Genomic DNA, 22,229 nt, shown 5'->3' with positions numbered 1-22,229 from the left:
GTTCCCATAGATTGATTGTTGTAGGCTATAAGCCTGAAATTTCCAGTCATCCTCGCTTTTCAAATGAAAATTTGAGTAAAATTCTACCTGTTGAGTTTTGTTTTGATGATAGTTATCTTGAATCGTTTCAAAACAATTCTACCGGTTGAGTTTTGTTTTGATGATAGCTATCTTGAAACGTTTCAAGGTCTCTATTTGATGAGTGTCTTCAACTTTAATATTAAAGAAAACTACAATTTAGAAGCTTGGATATTCTATGTTCTCTTCTTTAGTGGGACATCCTTAAAAATTGTGCGTTTGAAATTTCAAATTAAACGTGAATATCAGATCCATGATAATTGACAACAAAATGCATTAGTTTCTGTTTTGATTCTCTTTGTGCTTTTATCTTTTAAATTTTGATGCAAATGCAATAGAAAATGCATATGCTATAAACTAGTTTTGGTCTTTTAAATGCAAAAACAAGATTTCTCCATGGTAGACATGGATGTCTTTCAAACATAATAAACAATCATTTTACCTTCAACCTTTTGAGCATGTTTCATTAATAAAATTGAGTTTCCCAACCGCATTCTTTGCATCTCAAATACAAGCTGAATCAAATGTAAAAAAGAGAATGCAACCTGGTTAAATCATTGTTTTAAAAAACAGTCGTTTTGAAACCGACTCGGCCGAGTTGGTTCGAGTCATAGCCCCATCCGATCAACTCGGCCTTTGAACCGGACCGGTCGGCTGGGTTGTTACCGAGCTCACCGAGTTGGCTAATGAGTTAGCCGGCTCGATAACAACTAGACTGGCTCGGTGACAACGGCCAGAAAACACAGTTCAACACATTTCTTTTTTGGATTTTGCTTTTTGGGGACCCCAAAGCCCAATGTAATCTGCCTTTGGGTTCTTTGGGATCCATTCCCCTCTCCTAAACCTTATAAAACCCACCCAACTCCTCTCATTTCCTCACAACCATCTCATTGCATTTGAGTGAGAGGTTGTGAGTAGTTGTGGAGTTTGTTTTTGAAGCAGCAGTGAGGATTCTTGGGCAATCATTGTAGCAGGAGTGAGGAGATTCTTGGGTAGCCATTGGAGCAGAATTGAGGAGTTGGTTTGTTGGAGCAACCTTGAGGAGACAGTTTGTGCCTAAAGTTATTTTTTTTCACTTGTAAAAATCTGTTTTTTCTTCTTTTTTTTTTGTGCAAATCTGGAAATTGAAAAGAGTGTTTTTTGTGAAAGAAATGAACATTGAAGTAATGTTACTTTTTTTTGTTTTCATATTCAGATTTTTTCCTTTGATTTCCCAGTGAAAAAATGGCACCTAGAGTAAAAGAGTTGCTTGGGCATATGTTGAAATGGTTGATAGTCAAATGCATTGCAAATTTTGCCATACAAAAATTAAGGAAGGTCCTGGGGGCATTAATAGGATGAAACAACACTTGGTAGGGATTAGAGGCCAAATTACTCTATGTGAATCACTAGAAATTGGGGAGATTAGGAAGGATTTGTTAGCCAACTTTGAGAAGTTTAAAGAAGAAAAGGCTAGGCAAAAAGAATTAGAGGCTAAAATTGGGAGGAAGAGGAGTATACAAAAAATGATGGCTACCAACCCCTATTTTGATTTTGAGGTTCTTCTTCTATCCCTTGTATTGATGCATCCAACCTCTTCCGATATGTTCCGCCCTCTCTTTGGAGTCTATTCAAGAAAAGGGTAAGGGTAAAATGAAAAACAAGGGTGATATGAATATCAAAATTTATTTCACTGTCACACCCTCCTCTCCATCAGATGCACATGGGCCTCAAGCTAGTAGAACTTTGCAGCCCACTTTAGATGACCATTGGAAGAAAGAATTGAGGGAAACTGTTTGTGATTACATATGTAGATGTTGGTATGATGCTGATATCCCCTTTAATGCTTCCCGTTCACCATATTATGAGCCTATGTTTGATGCCCTACATGCTGCTGGAAAAGGATTCAAAGGCCCTACTATGCATGAGATAAGGAGTTATTGTTTGCAGAAAGAAATTGCCTCCATTAATGAGTACTTGAAAGATTTCAAGGACTCATGTGCAAGAACATGATGTACCATCATGTCATGTGGATGGACTGATCAAATGAATCATACCATCATAAACTTTCTTATCTTCTGCCCATAGGGAACCATGTTTCTAAAATTAGTGATGCATCTAATAAGGTAAAAGATGGACAATTGTTATTTCAGCTATTAGATGAGGTAGTTGAGGAGGTGGGGGTGGCTAATGGTTTTCAAGTCACCACAGATAATGCCTCTAACTATGTTCTTTTTGGTAAACTGTTAGAGGAAAAACACAAAACCATCTTTTGGATCCCATGTGCCGCACATTGCATAGACCTCATGCTTGAGGATATTGGCAAATTATATTGGGTCAAAAACACTGTAGATCATACCAAAAGTATAACAAAATTTATCTACAACCATTCATGGATTTTGAGCCATACGAGGAAACACATAGGGGGCAGGGATATTATTAGGCCTGCCATCACTAGATTTTCTACTCATTTTTTGACATTTCAATCTATGCTTTCACAACATAGAAGCTTGCAAAACATATTTTTCTGTGAAGAATGGAATCAAAGCCAGTGGTCACACAAACAGGATGATAGAGAATTGAAAAAGAAAGTTACTGAAGAAATATTTTGGAGAAAGGCAGCAGAGATTGTGAAGGAGAAAATAAAGAGGACATACAAGGATAAAGTGGCTAAGGATGGGACCATTTGGGTAGTCATTGATGAAATATGGAACAATCAACTCCATTTGGGTATTTTTTGAACCCACAGTATCATTATAAAGCTCTGGCGGCAGGAGCTTTGAAGGGGGAGATTAGAGATGGATTGATTGACTACATTGATCGCATGATCCCATTGGAGTGTGATCAGCTGGAGCTACACCGACAGGTCACAACCTTCAACAAAGCCACATGTACCTTTGGGAAGAACCTAGCAAAGATTGCAAGGGAAGTAGATGAGCCAGGTAAACAAAAATTTCAATTTTCAAATTCTTAATACTTATTTTGTTAAATCGTTTATAATTTGAAATTTGGATATAATTTGTAATTTTTTTGAGCTAACTCATTATACTCCTATGCTTTTTGCAGCACAATGGCGGGAGGCTTTTGGTAGCCATTGTCCTGAATTGCAGAAGTTTGCTATTCATATTTTGAGTCAAACTTGCAGTGCTACTGGGTGTGAGCGCAATTGGTCTGTCTTTGAGAGGATTCACATGAAGAAGAGAAACCGTTTGGATCAAAAACGATTAAATTATCTAGTCTATGTCCAATACAACCTCCAGCTCAGGTGCAACCAATTGCTGAACAAAAGACTGGATTCAGATCCCATTGGAAGACCATTGATCCAACATCAGATTGGGTAGTGGACAGTCAACCACCATAGTTTGATTCTGATGAGGATCTTGATTTGGATTTACAGGTGGAGGCATCACTCGAATATAATGTTCAGATGAATGCAATTCCACTTGTACCAGCCTCAGGGCCAGCCCCAAGTCCTTCAGTTGCAAGCGCTTCCTCTACTCAGCCACGACAGAAGTGCATATCTCGTCTATCTTAGCTTGTAGCTGTTGCACAACCTGCTAGTGCTACCACTTCTATAGTTGCAGTTGGAGATGATGATGAGGAGAAGCCATGGGCTTCCTTGTCTTACTCTGATCCAGATGATCTGGCTTCTCTGGCAGTAGCCAGTAGTACTGGTCACAATGTACTTTTTTTGTAGAGGCCATTTCTAGCCTCCTTGGTTATGTGTTTTTGTTTTGATCTCTATATCATCATCATGTATGTATTGGATAATGCACTGGGTGCCATTTTGATATAATGGAAATATTCATGAGCCTACTTTGATCATATGTTGTCTTCTATCTATATTCTAATGCTATGTGTTTGGAAACATGAATGAAAATCTTTAAAATTATGTTTTTTAATTAGAAAAATAAATATTTAATGTATTTTTTACAACGACCAAGTCATTGAAATCGAGCTGGCCGAGTCGATACCTAGTCGGAGTCAGAGTCAGAGTCGACCCTTAGCCGAGTCGGAGTTTTAAAACACTGGGTTAAATACAAATTGTTGACATTGATCTACTCTAATAAACAAACCATTATCACAACTTATGCTTAGAGTTGTAGAATAAAAAAAATGTAAGGTGAATCAGATGCAATGGTATGCAACTACAAGACAATACAAGAAAGCTTTTAAATAATTGGAATAAGCATCAATATTACTTTCTTATGTGATATGCAACCAATGCCCCAACAACCCCTTTGTTATAAGATGATGTAATTGACCGAAAAGTATCTTTTTCTGCATGAAGGATATAAACAAACATCAAGAACTTTATCCCACAAATGTCCTAGATGAAAAATACAGTACAAGAAGGGAAATGACATACATTGAAAGTAGAACAACCATACTTGTTTAAAATGAATAGCACATGAAACAATGAAGTTTCTCCTAGCTTCCTAGATGTTAATTTGGGCTAGATACAATTTGACAAATTGAGCACAAACTAAGAACATATATCATAATGCATGTCTGTCCAATTCCAACCACCACAATAGTTTGAATTGCATAATTACATAACGGGTACAAATGTATCAGGTACAACAAGATTTATGATGTCATTTCCCCTGAAATATGAGTGCTGGGACACCTGGACTGCATACAGTCCTTGTGTGCCTCTTTTATATTTATTTATTTACTTCTTATTAATTTTTTTCAATTTATAAATTGAATTATCATTTGTGTTGCATTCATTACCTTAATGAAATGAATAAATAAAAGAAATAACACACTAATTTAAAATAACTAATTACACAAAAAAACAACCTATGTACCACATGCAAGCTGCATACAACCCACTTGTTTATTTCATCCTCTATCCAGGTATGGGGCAAAGTCGACCCAAAAATCCATGACCGATCATCATCAACTGCAGTGGAATTACCTTCATCATCAATGTTACTGGTATCAAATGTTGTAAGAAGCCCCTATCATATCTTCAATGGATCAAAGGATTTACATTTTTTAGTACTAGCGCCACATATCTAAATGGATCACAATCCTATGACATCATCGGGTTCCTCATGCTTTACAAGAAAAAAAACAACAAAACTAATAGCCTAGTGCAATTCAATACACTGCTTGGTTCCCCTATTTTCAGCTACCCCATTACGCCTTTTGCTACTCCATTCAATCTCATGCTCACTACACCATAGAAATCCCATTCACACGATCGACCTATCCTGGACTTTTGTTTCCCACATTGTCGCTACCAATAGTTTATTCAGACAGAACACTAGAGCCACAACTGGAAATTATTGTCAACCTCGACAAAGCATGCTTGGTTGGAGCGTCACCGTACATTCTTTTCTCTATTCATAAGGTATGTCTGTTGCAGTGAATCTAATTATGTACTTACTTCAGGTTCAACATTGTTTGCAAAAATTTGTGATATGGTTGTGCCCTCATGGGGCTGAGCCTATTAGGGTGTTTATGCCCTCAAGGGGCTAAACTTGTACATATCTTTTTATTTTCATGAACTTACATAGATGATTACCAAGATTAGATTACATAATAGATGACTTTACACCTTTGTGGTATTACATAGTATAAGGTAGGTTACTATCAAGGGTACTAGCCCATGTTCCCCATCTTGAAGGAAAGCTAAGCTCTGTATAGTGAGGAAGATTTTGATGGTGAGAAGGATTATTTCCCCCTGTTTTTGTTTGTGCTTCAATATTCGACTAACTAAATTGATTGATGATGTATATTTGTACTAACATCCCATTCTCTAGATATATTCCCAAATCCCCAAGTAGTTTTGCAGGTACACCACCCCCATGACACTTTAAGCAACTTTCTATCATGAACAAGAACCTTTACTGTGAGCACACTTCTAGGAACACCAACCGAACCAACCACATTGAAGTTGATACAAAGAAGATCAGTTAGAAGCAAGGAAATGACGAAGAGCACATAGAACAAACAACTTTGGTTAGACCAGCCTTTGAAAGCAGGGAAATCACATTTCACAGTTCACCAATGAACTATAAGATTGAAGTTGGTAAAGCATATTCAAGAAGATGACTATGAATTTGAACAGGTGGCTCTGGTAAGTAAGTTCCAAGAAGGGAAATTCAAGGATTTAATGGCTTGCAAATTTCTTTTAGGATTTTAGGGTTTTCTTGCATCCTTGTTTGCTATCCAACAACATAGGCATACCTAAGCTAAATAGCTTAATTCAAGATGAGACTTCAATTGATGCATCTTATTTCCATACCTGAGCTAAAGGGCTTAATTCAAGATGACGAGGCTTTGATTGATGCACATTCTTTGAATGTGTTCTGAGAGTTGATGAAACCCCTGTTATGAAGTTTTGTTGAAATCTGACGAAACCCTTGTTGCAAAGTTTTGTTTCGCATGAGAAAAGAGAATCCCAAAGAGAAGCGCAACTATGGAGCTATTGCAGAGCACAAAGGACTCCGAAGACATGTCGATTCATATCTTGAACCGTTCGAACCATTCACAGATGGTAGATGTTGTATTGTTATGCAATGGTGGTGGCACAAAGTGATCAAGTGCTCAATATTTAGCTCAAAAATAAAAGTTTTTAGAATCACTTGAAACCTGAACAACCACGTCCGTCTCGATGATACGATCCCAAAGCAACTCGTTTCACTCAAAGCGGAGTTCGTATGAGGACGATATCGTGTTCTATCCGCTTTGCCCAACAAAAGAATTTTTGCAAAAAAAAAGGTACAGTCACTGCACAGTCAGTAGTTTGTACTACTGACGTGGCAGGTGACTAGGCAAGTCAAGGTTGGTCAACTACTAATGATTTCTCGCCAGGTGGCACATTGTGGTTGGTCGACAAGTTGATGATTTGGTTCGATTCTATTGGTTGGAGGATGGACCAATGAAGAGGGGACATGTGGCAAGCCCAGAGGCCGCCACGTGTCCCTCCCCAAAGGTCAGCATTATTGGCGCGCTTTACCAAAATTTTATGGCAGGTCGCTAGAGTCTAACTCGCGACCTTGCTCGAACAAGCTCCATGACATACCACTACACCCACGCTTCAAGTCTTAACCTATAACGGTTTCAGGTTATATTTAAAGTTTATTACATTTGCGGTTGGGGGGAGGAAGGAGCCAGCCCGCAGGCCAGCCCGCTCCCATGTGATCACTCCATGAAAACCGGTGGCTAGTGCTACCGTAACTGTCAGCTTAACCATCTGATAATCTACCATTTGACCACTACATCATTTAATGCTAACCATAACCACGTGGATTATGCGCTAATCACAATGAACCCCTAAGTAAAGATGAGCTTATCACTAATTAAGCGTAGTTAAGATGGCAGAGCCCCCAAATTCGGCACTAACTCCACTTTTAGCGGAGTTAACTAGAGTTCCTCTAGTTTTAGTGGAGTTTGACTAGGGGAAATTGATTTTGCCATAACTTTCACAAAATTCGACCAAATTGGGATCAGGAAAAGCCATTCCTAGATGATTTTGATGTTCTGAGCACATTTAAGAAGGTTTTAGGACCAGTGGAGCATTGTAAACAACACTTTTTCCATTTTGAGATATTACAGAGGCCCAAGCCATGGAAGCTGGACCAAAGAGATGTAGTCCAAGAGGGGTGAACTCCTTCATCAAAACACTGTGTTAAGTGTTCATTTTGATGATTTGTTGTGCATTTGCTTGTTTTTGTTCAACACTTGATTTACATGCTATTTTGCTCATGAATTTGACATAAAACTTAAAAAAATTTACCTGTTCATTCGCAAATACCATAAAGGAAACCAATGCACATGAAGCAAAGGATAAGCTATTGTTTTTAATTCTGAAGTTAAAATTAACACAACAAAACTAACATTCAACAACAAATCACAAAGGCAAGGTAGTGACATGTGTCAAGCGTTGCAGAGCATATGCACAAATCCATGTGGTGTGGTGTAACTAGCCATGTGGTGTAGCATAAGTAACAAAGTGAAGATATATATTTCAAAACCAAGCAAACCAAATTCAAAAGTAATGCTAATGAAGTAATTCTAGCACTACTTCATCAACATTACTTTACTTTCCTTAACCCAAAACAATGATTTAAATCCTTCGAACTATGAAATCATATGAATAATATAGAGCGTTGCCTCGGGAAGAGGCCAAAAAAGATGAACAAAAATTTTATTGGTTAGAGAAATCATTGCATTTATTTGATTGGTTGAATTTCAATCTTTATGATATATGACTTAAAACTATAGCTTAAGTTGAGGGATAACAAATGTACAATAGTGATTAATAAGGTAAACATATTTGCATACCAAAATCACAAAGTGAATAAACATTGATAATGACAAGGCCAGAATTGATTTTATTTAGCCATTTATAATATGGTCACTGGATTTGTTTGGAGTTTAAATTTTTTGCAAGGTCTTATTTTTTAAATTATTAACAAATTTTTAAATTATTTAATTATTTATTTTTACGCCGTAAAGCGTTCCCTCTGAGATCAACTTCCTTAATTGCCACCGTGTACTTCTCTGAACCATTCGATCCTATGTTAGACGATTGAAAAGTTACAGACCGTTCGATAAATAATTAGGATAAAAAAAACGTTACAGATTCTTGTAATCGGTGAACAAAACGTTACAAATTACAGAGAATGCAGTTTAAAGTTAGAAGCGATGGGGGTTTCAAGACAATAGCAGCCATCTTTCAGTGCACTTCAGTCCGGTGCATACACACAGAGGAAGAATTCACTGAGGAATTGCTGTTGAAACCCCTGCCAGACCGCAAAGTTTTGGCCCACTTCCACTTCACTAACAGCTTGCCTCTCACGAAGATCCATGGCCGCCACCACAAGCTTTTTCCCAAAGCCATTTACCAGCTGGTAAGTACACGATGCCATTTCTCGGTGCCAAGTTTGAAAGATTTGTAAATGAAACACTTCAGAAAAATTGAAATCATTTGAGAGCATGGTATTGTTCGAGCTAAATTATTGTCCATGCAGTGATGCGATACAACAGAGAAAAAAAATTAGTGATTTTGCTTTAAAGAACTTTTATTTTTTTGAGAGGATCTTGATTCTTGCCCTAAACCAGACATGGCAGTCAGAGCATGTAAGGATTTATTTTTGTTATTTTAATTTTTCCTGTAAGTTTTAGGTCTAAATTTGAAAATGTTATTTTTCCCTGTTTAATTTTGTTATTGTCCTCTGCTTTATGGTGTTTGTGCGGATATTGCAGTGCAAGTTTCAGATGTCCCCAGTTTCGATGGCTTAACAGAGCCTGGTGGAATAAATTACACACAGCAGCATACTCAGACATTAATCGATCATTTGTGGGATGGTAAGTCTTAATTTTCATGGATTTTTACAGATCCGTCTCAAGGTTCATTGCCGTGGGCAGGGCTTGAAAATTTGATTAGTTTACGACGGCTTTGCAGGTACTGATAAGAGTCGAAGGGTATGGAAACCTTCTGTTAATTTTATAGCAATCGGTCATCGTGGCAGCGGGATGAATAAAATTTTAACTGCCGATAAACGGTCGCAGGCGATAATGGAAAACACGATAACCTCATTCAATGAGGCCGGGAAAAGTGGAGTTCGGTTTGTAGAGTTCGACGTGCAGGTAAAGGCGGGAGCTGCAACTTTATTCTTAAAAGATCCGAGTTAATAATTAAAGATTTTTGTGAGGGATTTTGTATTCTCTGTCAATAATTGTAATCTTTTGATTTGGCAGGTGACCAGAGACGACCGTGCGGTCATCTTTCATGACGATTTTATTGTAACGAAAGAAGACGTAAGGATTTACGCTTCGGTTTCTGTTTTGAATTCCTTAGTCTCCTCATTGATGGGGAAAACTCAGGAGTTTTCATTTCATTTTACAGGAAATCATTGTAGAAAAGCGAATCAGAGAAGTGACGTTGGAGGAATTCCTCTCTTACGGCTTTCAAAAAGATGGCTATAAGGTAACTGCAAATCACCGTGGAAAAGTCGTGCGTTGAATCTAATTAACTAAATCCTATTGTAGCTAAATTAACATAGTTTGTGAGATTCGAACTCGCGACCGTGTGGACGAGAGAAAGAAAATTGTAAATTGTACATTGAGGCAAAGATTAACACAACTTGGTTATGGTTCCTGTTAGGTTGGAAAGCCTCTGCTAAGAAAGACACGGGATGGAGAGTTTTTAAACTGGAAGGTGTCGGTGGAGGACAGTCTGTGCACTCTGAAGGAGGCTTTTGAAAAAGTGGATCTTTTCATTGGATTTAACATCGTGTTAAAGTTTGACGATTAAATTCAATATACGGAAGACCAGCTACGGCATATACTGCAGGTCATTCTTGAGGTGAGAAATGAGTCCTTCCACAATTTGCTCGAACATAGTAACCGAGGACAAAGAGTTGACAGTAAAAACCTTAAATTTCGCAGGATGTTTACCAAAACGCAAAAGGAAGGCAAATATTTTTTTCTAGTTTCCATCCGGATGCAGCACAGATCGTCCGCAAGATGCAAGATACATATCCAGTAAGTCTTTCAAAAATAAATTTACCAAGAAGAAATGTGTATGCGACGTCTCCCGCTTTTCAGGAACTCTAAGATATGCTTCCTGTGACTTTATTTTGCAGGTTTTGTTCTTAACAGATGGAGGAGTACACACATACCAGGATTTTCGAAGAAATTCTTTGGAAGAAGTCGTTAAAGTATGCATTACAGGTATATTAACCGTTTCGGAGCTTAAATCGGACAAAGCTCGTAATGCTCTAATCTGCATAGGTCCTCTATCGATCTGGTACGAAATATTGACCTGGTAAACATGGCAGGTGGACTCCAGGGAATTGTTACAGAAGTTAGAGCCATTTTTCAAGATCCTGGAGCCATTTCGAAGGTTAAGAAGTCCGATCTTTGCCTCAACACATACGGTCAGCTGAAGTACGCATATATTCTCCCCGACAGACATCCCATTTCTTTTCGTATTAATTTACTTAAATTTCATTGGGGACCATTTGTAATTTCTTCATATACAAAAACTTAAGATAGGGGATACCTTTATTTATTTCTCTTGTGTATGCAACGTCTCCCGCTTTTCAGGAACTCTAAGATATGCTTCCTGTGACTTTATTTTGCAGGTTTAGTTCTTAACAGATGGAGGAGTACACACATACCAGGATTTTCGAAGAAATTCTTTGGAAGAAGCCGTTAAGTATGCATTACAGGTATATTAACCGTTTCGGAGCTTAAATCGGACAAAGCTCGTAATGCTCTAATCTGCATAGGTCCTCTATCGATCTGGTAGGAAATATTGACCTGGTAAACATGGCAGGTGGACTCCAGGGAATTGTTACAGAAGTTAGAGCCATTTTTCAAGATCTTGGAGCCATTTCGAAGGTTAAGAAGTCCGATCTTTGCCTCCTCACATACGGTCAGCTGAAGTACGCATATATTCTCCCCGACAGGCATCCCATTTCTTTTCGTATTAATTTACTTAAATTTCATTGGGGACCATTTGTACTTTCTTCATATACAAAAACTTAAGACAGGGGATACCTTTATTTATTTCTCTTGCTTATTAAGAGATGTCAATGCATAGGCATTTATGTATTCATTTCTTTTTCTGCAGCAATGTTCCAGAGACCGTTTACATACAGAATTTAATCGGCGTCGATGGAGTAATTGTCGATTTTGTGCGAGAAATTTCTGCCACCATTGAAGGATTTACCGGCAGTAACGGCAAGATGAGCCAATCGACCGACTCACAGGTCGTTGACTCGGAAATTGCATCGATAATTTCTTGTGAAAGCCAACAAAGAGAGCCACAGAATTCTCCTCCGAGCTTTTCTCCGCGGGAATTATCGTTTATATTAAAGCTTATACCACAGTTGATGCAGAGTCAATAATACCAGATCAAACCCTCCCTTGCAAATGTTTTATAGAATCTTAGTACATATGATATTGCAAGAAATGTACAGATCGAAGTATTTATTTCAGAATTTCGAGGTGAAATATTTGAGAGCGTAACTCGCGAGAGATTTTTTTTAGTTTTTCTTTTTAGGTTCCAGAGCCAAGGTAGAATTTTCATGAAGTACAGCTTGTAAAACACGCAGCCTTATTTTATGTTTTTCTTTAGAGGTTCCAGAACTAAGGTAGAATTTTCCTGAAATACAGCTTGTAAAACATGAAGACCTTTTCCGACAGAAGTGATTTAATTTAAAACTTAGTCGCATCTGGTGAGGTCGACAAACCAAGGTTCAACTTTGACCAGTGGATATTTACGGATTTCTAACCATATAAGGGTAGGATTTAGATGATGTTTAATGTAGGTTTATTAATGTTAACAATTGTTTTGGGACTAAATCATTGCTAAAACCTTTGTATGATATTTAATTACTCAAACCTAATTTACCAAATTTAAATATATTATAATTTTACTATCCAAATGTTAATTACTCAGACCAAATTTACCAAATTTAAATTTATTATCTAACTGGTAAATTTATTATAATTTTATTATCTAACTAATTTAAAGAGTTGTTTTTTGAGATTAAAAAAAAAAATCTCATAAAAATTTATTGAAATCACAAAAAATCACAAATACTCAAATTTTTTATTAAAATTACACATTTCTAAAATTTTCCAAAATACCAAACCCTTGTAAAATCCAAAAAAAACAATTGAAATAACACAACTCAAAATTTGTATACAGATTTTTTTTAGGATTCAGCCTTTCATCAAGCAAAATGTTGTTTGCTTTAATGTCTCTATGAATTATTCGCAACTGTGAATCCTCATGAAGATAAGGAAGACCACGAGCTATTCCCATTATGATGTTATAGCGTTTTTGCCAATCAAGATGTCTCTTCTTCTCTGGATCTGTATTTGTATTCAAAGAATAGTATTTTTCAAAACCTTTTACATAATCAATCTCATTAATTTATGAAAAAATGATCATCTTTCCCTCATACAGGAAACAAAATTCAAAATGACATACCAAACGGGAAGGTGTCAAGACTCTTGTTTCGCAAATACTCATAAACAAGCAACCTTTCGGGACCCTCGGCACAACATCCGAGCAGCTTTACCAGATTTCGGTGTTGAACATGGGTAACAAGCTTCACTTCATTCATAAACTCTCGTTTGCCCTGTCCAGACCTTACAGACAACTTCTTCACTGCTATTTCTTTTCCGTCTCTCGTTATTCCCTGGAAGAATCAGTCCATCAACAAACCATGGAAAAATCCCTGTTCCTGTTCCTCTATTTGGAAGATGATGTAAAGTGATAGCGTTAAACTTGCAAACAATAGTGGGTAGGTAAATACCTTGTATACAGGGTCAAAGCCTCCCTCTCCAAGCTTCATGTTTTCATGAAAATTATCCGTTGCTTCTGTGAGTGCTTCTAAGGTGAAAATAATTTGCTCATGTTCGATTAGTGTCGATTCTGGATCATTAACATGTTTTTCTACATAGAAAAAGAAGAGGCAAATAAGAATCTAATTTCATTAGATAACATAAATATGAATGGGTTGTGTTAAAGAGATGCCTGGTTATAGATTCAATTTTATTTCTAGATGGTAGATTTAGAATATTTTGAAAATTATTCTTAAAATCTGCCATCAAGATAAGTTCAGAATAAGATAAACAAGAATAAGGTCAATTATTCTTAAAATTTGAGATAAATTCCGCTGATTCTACCTTCATTCTGCTGACATGTTACTGGGTTCCGTGAAAAGAAAGATTTCAGTCTGTTCCTCAGGGCAAACAAACAGACCATTAACGCTACTAAGACGCCTGCCACAATCCCCAGAGAATTTTCTGTAGAGCAAATCGTGTAATGCATTGTACTGTTATTTACAGACATTGAAGTTACAATCAATTTCTATAATCCCCAAAAGCAAGGAAATCATAAAATTAGATGTGGCCATGAGGGATTACTTGACGTGGTGTGTGAAGCTCCATTCGCCTGAGTCACCTGAGTCATATGGGCAGAAGGGTTTGGCCGGGAGGAGTTAGAGAATGAAAGTGGACTAGCACTATTCCCAACAGTACTAGTGTTAAAAGAAGGGTATATTTCATATTGAATCCTACAGCTTCCCGATAGTGCCTGGGCTCCTCCATTCAGAGAACGACATCGGTGGAGGTTATTCGTTGGTAGTTGAAAGCAAGATCTGCAGTCCTTTCTGGATAAATCTCTCCAACATTGAACTAAACTGTAAACGGTACCATTGGCAGAACATGTAGCTGAGCCTTGAGTGAATCCCTTATTTGCAAAATTGCAGGCCTCATCAGACACGTTGAAAAGAAGATTTGAAGTAGTGGTCTTGAAATTGTATAGATTACTTGTACTAATTTCAATTACCATAACCAGATAAGTCCCATTGGTGTCTAGCTTTGAAAAAAGGCTAAAGTTCTCGTATCGCAGGAAGCAGCTTTCTAACCATACTCGAGCGCCGACGTCTTTTCCACAAAGTTGTATAACACTATCGTTTGCTTCTTGTGAACAGATTGAACAGTCTTGGCTAGATATGTTACCTTGACACTGGAGGAGGCCATATATTCTGTTAGGACTTTTGCCATAGAAAGAAGTGTTGAACCTTGTTTGAGGTGCGTTCTTCATTAGATCACCCATTAACCTATTCAAATCGCTCGAAAAAGTACTTCCATTGGCATAAGTAGAGGCATTACCGCAGGCGTGTGAGCTAATCTGTGAAGTAACAGAAGGAAAATTGGTGATGAATAGTAAACCGATGAAAAGAAATAGAATAGCTGACAATCTTTTCTGCAGTGGGGATGCATGCTGAAGCTTTGGAAGCTTGTGATGAACTGAGAGCTTCTGGGTTGGATTTTGATGTGTCTTCTTACAATGCTGTTATATCTTGGTAGTGCTGGGAGGATTAATGAAGCTTACAACATGTTCATGATCATGCAAGCCAAAGGTCTTGAACCAGATACAATTACTTATGCAAGTATGACAATTAGCTATGGGAAGCTAGGGTTGGTAGACGGTGTTAGGAGAATGTTTTACAAAATGAAACAGAAGGGTTTTCAGCCAAACGAATTCACGTTCAAGGCAGTTATAGATGCCTATAAAAGTGCTGGGAAGTTTGCTTTAGCCAGATTTGTTACCCAGGAAAGGGAGTTCAGGGAGTTCATGCATCAGTTGCAAGATCATGGTCACATTATATAAGATTATGCAGATCTGGTTTCGAGCTCCATTTCATGTGCAAAGCTTTTAAAAGGAAGCTGGCATATCCTGTATTCATGCTGTTGTGTCTTTTAACATTTTGTAAAATTGTAACAGGTTATTTTTTTTGGGAAATTTAAATCTATGCTTCACCTTGGGGCATCTGCAATATTTGACGACATAATGCCTTTAGAAGCACATAGTTTGTTTGACTACCTGTCCACTAGTTAGTTTGTCTATGCTCATTATGGTAAATTCGATCTTACACCTTGAACAGGATTTACTTGTAATTTACTAAATCCAACGGCTATTTTTTGGGTATCCGACACTTGATTAATTCTCACCTCGGGCAATCTTTGACAACAAAATGCCCTCTAGAAGCTTATAGAATCCAATTTTTAACATATTTTCACTCTTTTTATCACTAGGAGTGCTTAATTCAAACAATGGTGAGACCATTTGGATGTTAGAAACCTAATGCTAATTTTCTATTTGTCCCTAACCTAATGAATATTAATATTGGTGATAGCATATCTTTAAAATGAACATATTGAGTTAATTTCCCTTATATAAAGGTCTTCCTTATTTATTCATAATCTTTGAATTTCAATTACATCATTGTTCTCATCCTTTGTCAAATGTTCATCAAGCAATGTCAGAAGACAGTATTGGCATCCATCAAGGACCTTAGGATAAACCTTATAAACTGAAAGCATGCAGTCTGTAACTAACATGAAATCAAAGTGTCAAATAAATTAATTTGTGCATTTGCTAATTGTGGTAACCCTCGCTCTTCAAATATTAGATAGTTCAAGCTTTGATCTCATGAAATAAATGTAACCTTACAAATTGCAGGGCACTAGTCTATTTTTGTGCTAAAGTTTATTGTGCATCATGTGATTTGATTATGACAAGGTTTGTAATTTGATTTATTTCTGTTGTTTGTACTTTGAAGGCTATTGCATCTTGGGGAGTTCGCAACAACATTGACTTTCTTTCTTTGTCTTATACACGACATGCCGAAGACATTATACAAGTAAGAAATATGACATAAAATCTACATTCTTGCTCATGTTCTGAGCTTGTGATGTTATTTCTAGCAACTATGATGGATCTCACATAAAATTTTCTGTCAAGCTGTTTTTCTAGAAACAAGTTATAGCAACACCGTCCATGCTTTTCAACAGATTGTGCGCCAAGAGGGCATCCATGCCCTCTTCAGAGGAGTAACAGCTAATATTATGTTAAGAGTAGTAAGGGCTGGAGTTCTTGCACTATATGATCAGCTTCAGTGACTAGTTCTGAGTAAGTCGAACAAGTCAATATTGATATGTAGCGGATGCATGGACAGTGTTTGACAAAATGCCTGAACGGGATGTGGTGTCATGGAATACTATGATTGTTGGATATACTAAAAATGGGTATTGTCAGGAGGCATTAAGGCTTTATGGCTGGATGCAATGGACAACTATAGAGGCAGATCATGTTACCTTTTCCAGTGTACTTGGTGCGTGTGCTGGCCTAGAAGCTCCGCAGTAAGGAAACGAGGTGCATGGCCATTTAATTAGAAATGGGTTTGACCTAGAGAACCCCATAGGGAATGCTCTTCTTACTATGTTATGAATGTCCTAGCTTCTACGCATGTTTCATTCCCTACATTAGTGTTCCTTGGCCTTGATTTATAGTATATTGGAAAAGGTTATGAGATATTTTACAATCTTAAGCCCAATGCACGCCTTCTCATGTAACAATCACATTGTCCAAGATAATTCAGTTTGTCAGATAAATTTTGTATCTTTTGGGTGAATTATGTTAGGGCAGTTAGAACCTGCCATGCATATCTTCTCTTGAAATCTTCTACACATAACCTTAAATAATTATGCTCGAAATACCATCTATATCAATGAAATATGATCACATGACATGTCACCGTTGGCATACCACCCAACAACACTGCATTATGCAAATTTCTAGCAATACTATACTCAATGTAACCCCTATTCGACATTTTTTGTAAAATTATGGCCGATATGAAGAAATGAATCAGGTAGAAATTCAATCTGTCTTATGAAAATGTCACTAACTATCCAGGTATGTTTTTGCTATGTATGCACCCTAGATTACACCGATGCTATGTATGCACCCTAGATTAGACATCAAATATTTTACTAATCCCCTCTGCTTTTGCATTTTTCCATTTTTCTCTATCAAACATATGCTTGTCACAAAAGGCAAGTAATTGCTTATGCTTGCAGTCACACTATTTTTTATGAGACGATTTGCAATTAGCATTACAATAATCAGTGCAAGAACAAATTCCATTCGAGAAACAATGGAAACAATTTGCATCTCTCACAACAATTTGCTTCCCGGTGATCATCAAAATGAGCTTTGTGGCATTGTGGCAACGCCCTGAAACGCGAAGGTTCTTGGTAATATGAAACCTTTGTATGATATTTAATTTCTCAAACCTAATTTACCAAATTTAAATATATTATAATTTTACTATCCAAATGTTAATTACTCAGACCAAATTTACCAAATTTAAATTTATTATCTAACTGGTAAATTTATTATAATTTTATTATCTAACTAATTTAAAGAGTTGTTTTTTGAGATTAAAAAAAAAATCTCATAAAAATTTATTGAAATCACAAAAAATCACAAATACTCAAATTTTTTATTAAAATTACACATTTCTAAAATTTTCCAAAATACCAAACCCTTGTAAAATCCAAAAAAAACAATTGAAATAACACAACTCAAAATTTGTATACAGATTTTTTTTAGGATTCAGCCTTTCATCAAGCAAAATGTTGTTTGCTTTAATGTCTCTATGAATTATTCGCAACTGTGAATCCTCATGAAGATAAGGAAGACCACGAGCTATTCCCATTATGATGTTATAGCGTTTTTGCCAATCAAGATGTCTCTTCTTCTCTGGATCTGTATTTGTATTCAAAGAATAGTAATTTTCAAAACCTTTTACATAATCAATCTCATTAATTTATGAAAAAATGATCATCTTTCCCTCATACAGGAAACAAAATTCAAAATGACATACCAAACGGGAAGGTGTCAAGACTCTTGTTTCGCAAATACTCATAAACAAGCAACCTTTCGGGACCCTCGGCACAACATCCGAGCAGCTTTACCAGATTTCGGTGTTGAACATGGGTAACAAGCTTCACTTCATTCATAAACTCTCGTTTGCCCTGTCCAGACCTTACAGACAACTTCTTCACTGCTATTTCTTTTCCGTCTCTCGTTATTCCTTGGAAGAATCAGTCCATCAACAAACCATGGAAAAATCCCTGTTCCTGTTCCTCTATCTGGAAGATGATGTAAAGTGATAGCGTTAAACTTGCAAACATTAGTGGGTAGGTAAATACCTTGTATACAGGGCCAAAGCCTCCCTCTCCAAGCTTCATGTTTTCATGAAAATTATCCGTTGCTTCTGTGAGTGCTTCTAAGGTGAAAATAATTTGCTCATGTTCGATTAGTGTCGATTCTGGATCATTAACATGTTTTTCTACATAGAAAAAGAAGAGGCAAATAAGAATCTAATTTCATTAGATAACATAAATATGAATGGGTTGTGTTAAAGAGATGCCTGGTTATAGATTCAATTTTATTTCTAGCTGGTAGATTTAGAATATTTTGAAAATTATTCTTAAAATCTGCCATCAAGATAAGTTCAGAATAAGATAAACAAGAATAAGGTCAATTATTCTTAAAATTTAAGATAAATTCCGCTGATTCTACCTTCATTCTGCTGACATGTTACTGGGTTCCGTGAAAAGAAAGATTTCAGTCTGTTCCTCAGGGCAAACAAACAGACCATTAACGCTACTAAGACGCCTGCCACAATCCCCAGAGAATTTTCTGTAGAGCAAATCATGTAATGCATTGTACTGTTATTTACAGACATTGAAGTTACAATCAATTTCTATAATCCCCAAAAGCAAGGAAATCATAAAATTAGATGTGGCCATGAGGGATTACTTGACGTGGTGTGTGAAGCTCCATTCGCCTGAGTCACCTGAGTCATATGGGCAGAAGGGTTTGGCCGGGAGGAGTTAGAGAATGAAAGTGGACTAGCACTATTCCCAGCAGTACTAGTGTTAAAAGAAGGGTATATTTCATATCGAACCCTGCAGCTTCCCGATAGTGCCTGGGCTCCTCCATTCAGAGAACGACATCGGTGGAGGTTATTCGTTGGTAGTTGAAAGCAAGATCTGCAGTCCTTTCTGGATAAATCTCTCCAACATTGAACTAAACTGTAAACGGTACCATTGGCAGAACATGTAGCTGAGCCTTGAGTGAATCCCTTATTTGCAGAATTGCAGGCCTCATCAGACACGTTGAAAAGCAGATTTGAAGTAGTGGTCTTGAAATTGTATAGATTACTTGTACTAATTTCAATTACCATAACCAGATAAGTCCCATTGGTGTCTAGCTTTGAAAAAAGGCTAAAGTTCTCGTATCGCAGGAAGCAGCTTTCTAACCATACTCGAGCGCCGACGTCTTTTCCACAAAGTTGTATAACACTATCGTTTGCTTCTTGTGAACAGATTGAAGAGTCTTGGCTAGATATGTTACCTTGACACTGGAGGAGGCCATATATTCTGTTAGGACTTTTTCCATAGAAAGAAGTGTTGAACCTTGTTTGAGGTGCGTTCTTCATTAGATCACCCATTAACCTATTCAAATCGCTCAAAAAAGTACTTCCATTGGCATAAGTAGAGGCATTACCGCAGGCGTGTGAGCTAATCTGTGAAGTAACAGAAGGAAAATTGGTGATGAATAGTAAACCAATGAAATGAAATAGAATAGCTGACAATCTTTTTTGCAGTGGGGATGCATGCTGAAGCTTTGGAAGCTTGTGATGAACTGAGAGCTTCTGGGTTGGATTTTGATGTGTCTTCTTACAATGCTGTTATATCTTGGTAGTGCTGGGAGGATTAATGAAGCTTACAACATGTTCATGATCATGCAAGCCAAAGGTCTTGAACCAGATACAATTACTTATGCAAGTATGACAATTAGCTATAGGAAGCTAGGGTTGGTAGACGGTGTTAGGAGAATGCTTTACAAAATGAAACAGAAGGGTTTTCAGCCAAACGAATTCACGTTCAAGGCAGTTATAGATGCCTATAAAAGTGCTGGGAAGTTTGCTTTAGCCAGATTTGTTACCCAGGAAAGGGAGTTCAGGGAGTTCATGCATCAGTTGCAAGATCATGGTCACATTATATAAGATTATGCAGATCTGGTTTCGAGCTCCATTTCATGTGCAAAGCTTTTAAAAGGAAGCTGGCATATCCTGTATTCATGCTGTTGTGTCTTTTAACATTTTGTAAAATTGTAACAGGTTATTTTTTTGGGGGAAATTTAAATCTATGCTTCACCTTGGGGCATCTGCAATATTTGACGACATAATGCCTTTAGAAGCACATAGTTTGTTTGACTACCTGTCCACTAGTTAGTTTGTCTATGCTCATTATGGTAAATTCGATCTTACACCTTGAACATGATTTACTTGTAATTTACTAAATCCAATGGCTATTTTTTGGGTATCCGACACTTGATTAATTCTCACCTCGGGCAATATTTGACAACATAATGCCCTCTAGAAGCTTATAGAATCCAATTTTTAACATATTTTCACTCTTTTTATCACTAGGAGTGCTTAATTCAAACAATGGTGAGACCATTTGGATGTTAGAAACCTAATGCTAATTTTCTATTTGTCTCTAACCTAATGAATATTAATATTGGTGATAGCATATCTTTAAAATGAACATATTGAGTTAATTTCCCTTATATAAAGGTCTTCCTTATTTATTCATAATCTTTGAATTTCAATTACATCATTGTTCTCATCTTTTGTCAAATGTTCATCAAGCAATGTCAGAAGACAGTATTGGCATCCATCAAGGACCTTAGGATAAACCTTATAAACTGAAAGCATGCAGTCTGTAACTAACATGAAATCAAAGTGTCAAATAAATTAATTTGTGCATTTGCTAATTGTGGTAACCCTCGCTCTTCAAATATTAGATAGTTCAAGCTTTGATCTCATGAAATAAATGTAACCTTACAAATTGCAGGGCACTAGTCTATTTTTGTGCTAAAGTTTATTGTGCATCATGTGATTTGATTATGACAAGGTTTGTAATTTGATTTATTTCTGTTGTTTGTACTTTGAAGGCTATTGCATCTTGGGGAGTTCGCAACAACATTGACTTTCTTTCTTTGTCTTATACACGACATGCTGAAGACATTATACAAGTAAGAAATATGACATAAAATCTACATTCTTGCTCATGTTCTGAGCTTGTGATGTTACTTCTAGCAACTATGATGGATCTCACATAAAATTTTCTGTCAAGCTGTTTTTCTAGAAACAAGTTATAGCAACACCGTCCATGCTTTTCAACAGATTGTGCGCCAAGAGGGCATCCATGCCCTCTTCAGAGGAGTAACAGCTAATATTATGTTAAGAGTAGTAAGGGCTGGAGTTCTTGCACTATATGATCAGCTTCAGTGACTAGTTCTGAGTAAGTCGAACAAGTCAATATTGATATGTAGCGGATGCATGGACAGTGTTTGACAAAATGCCTGAACGGGATGTGGTGTCATGGAATACTATGATTGTTGGATATACTAAAAATGGGTATTGTCAGGAGGCATTAAGCCTTTATGGCTGGATGCAATGGACAGCTATAGAGGCGGATCATGTTACCTTTTCCAGTGTACTTGGTGCGTGTGCTGGCCTAGAAGCTCCGCAGCAAGGAAACGAGGTGCATGGCCATTTAATTAGAAATGGGTTTGACCTAGAGAACCCCATAGGGAATGCTCTTCTTACTATGTTATGAATGTCCTAGCTTCTACGCATGTTTCATTCCCTACATTAGTGTTCCTTGGCCTTGATTTATAGTATATTGGAAAAGGTTATGAGATATTTTACAATCTTAAGCCCAATGCACGCCTTCTCATGTAACAATCACATTGT

At 37.0% G+C, this 22,229-nt stretch overlaps 2 protein-coding genes across 2 annotated transcripts; one reads left to right on the top strand and one right to left on the bottom strand.

Moving 5' to 3' along the window:
* Window positions 1-8,686: 8,686 nt before the first annotated feature.
* On the top strand, window positions 8,687-10,754 carry LOC149201218 (glycerophosphodiester phosphodiesterase GDPD2-like). The gene is made up of 8 exons (XM_089399690.1): window positions 8,687-8,927; window positions 9,283-9,384; window positions 9,482-9,666; window positions 9,778-9,837; window positions 9,926-10,006; window positions 10,184-10,384; window positions 10,468-10,563; window positions 10,665-10,754. The coding sequence occupies exons 3-6, from the start codon at window positions 9,553-9,555 to the stop codon at window positions 10,331-10,333; spliced, it is 405 nt and encodes a 134-aa protein (XP_089255816.1). The 5' UTR covers window positions 8,687-8,927; window positions 9,283-9,384; window positions 9,482-9,552; the 3' UTR covers window positions 10,334-10,384; window positions 10,468-10,563; window positions 10,665-10,754.
* A 2,256-nt stretch (window positions 10,755-13,010) lies between these two features.
* Window positions 13,011-19,913, bottom strand: LOC149201217 (cysteine-rich receptor-like protein kinase 4). The gene is made up of 9 exons (XM_089401226.1): window positions 19,220-19,913; window positions 18,980-19,099; window positions 18,607-18,746; window positions 18,279-18,429; window positions 18,039-18,160; window positions 14,003-14,734; window positions 13,748-13,874; window positions 13,353-13,492; window positions 13,011-13,235 (listed from the first exon to the last, which is right to left on the bottom strand). The coding sequence occupies exons 1-9, from the start codon at window positions 19,911-19,913 to the stop codon at window positions 13,011-13,013; spliced, it is 2,451 nt and encodes an 816-aa protein (XP_089257352.1).
* Window positions 19,914-22,229: the final 2,316 nt, after the last annotated feature.

This window comes from Pinus tabuliformis, chromosome 2_1 (assembly GCF_031772625.1).
Source record: "Pinus tabuliformis cultivar Carrire ecotype Pingquan chromosome 2_1, CPIR1, whole genome shotgun sequence".
Taxonomy (NCBI): domain Eukaryota; kingdom Viridiplantae; phylum Streptophyta; class Pinopsida; order Pinales; family Pinaceae; genus Pinus; species Pinus tabuliformis.
The sequence above is the reverse complement of the archived record's forward strand: the minus strand, read 5'-3'. Positions and strand labels throughout refer to the sequence as shown.

Coding starts and splice junctions, on each gene's coding strand:
- LOC149201218 (XM_089399690.1), top strand. CDS start 9,553: ATGAATAAAATTTTAACTGCCGATAAACGGTCGCAGGCGATAATGGAA. Junction 9,667..9,777: donor TTGTAGAGTTCGACGTGCAG/GTAAAGGCGGGA, acceptor TTGATTTGGCAG/GTGACCAGAGACGACCGTGC. Junction 9,838..9,925: donor TTATTGTAACGAAAGAAGAC/GTAAGGATTTAC, acceptor TTCATTTTACAG/GAAATCATTGTAGAAAAGCG.
- LOC149201217 (XM_089401226.1), bottom strand. CDS start 19,913: ATGGGTGATCTAATGAAGAACGCACCTCAAACAAGGTTCAACACTTCT. Junction 18,747..18,979: donor AACATGTCAGCAGAATGAAG/GTAGAATCAGCG, acceptor TTTTCTATGTAG/AAAAACATGTTAATGATCCA. Junction 18,161..18,278: donor TCTTGACACCTTCCCGTTTG/GTATGTCATTTT, acceptor ATACAAATACAG/ATCCAGAGAAGAAGAGACAT.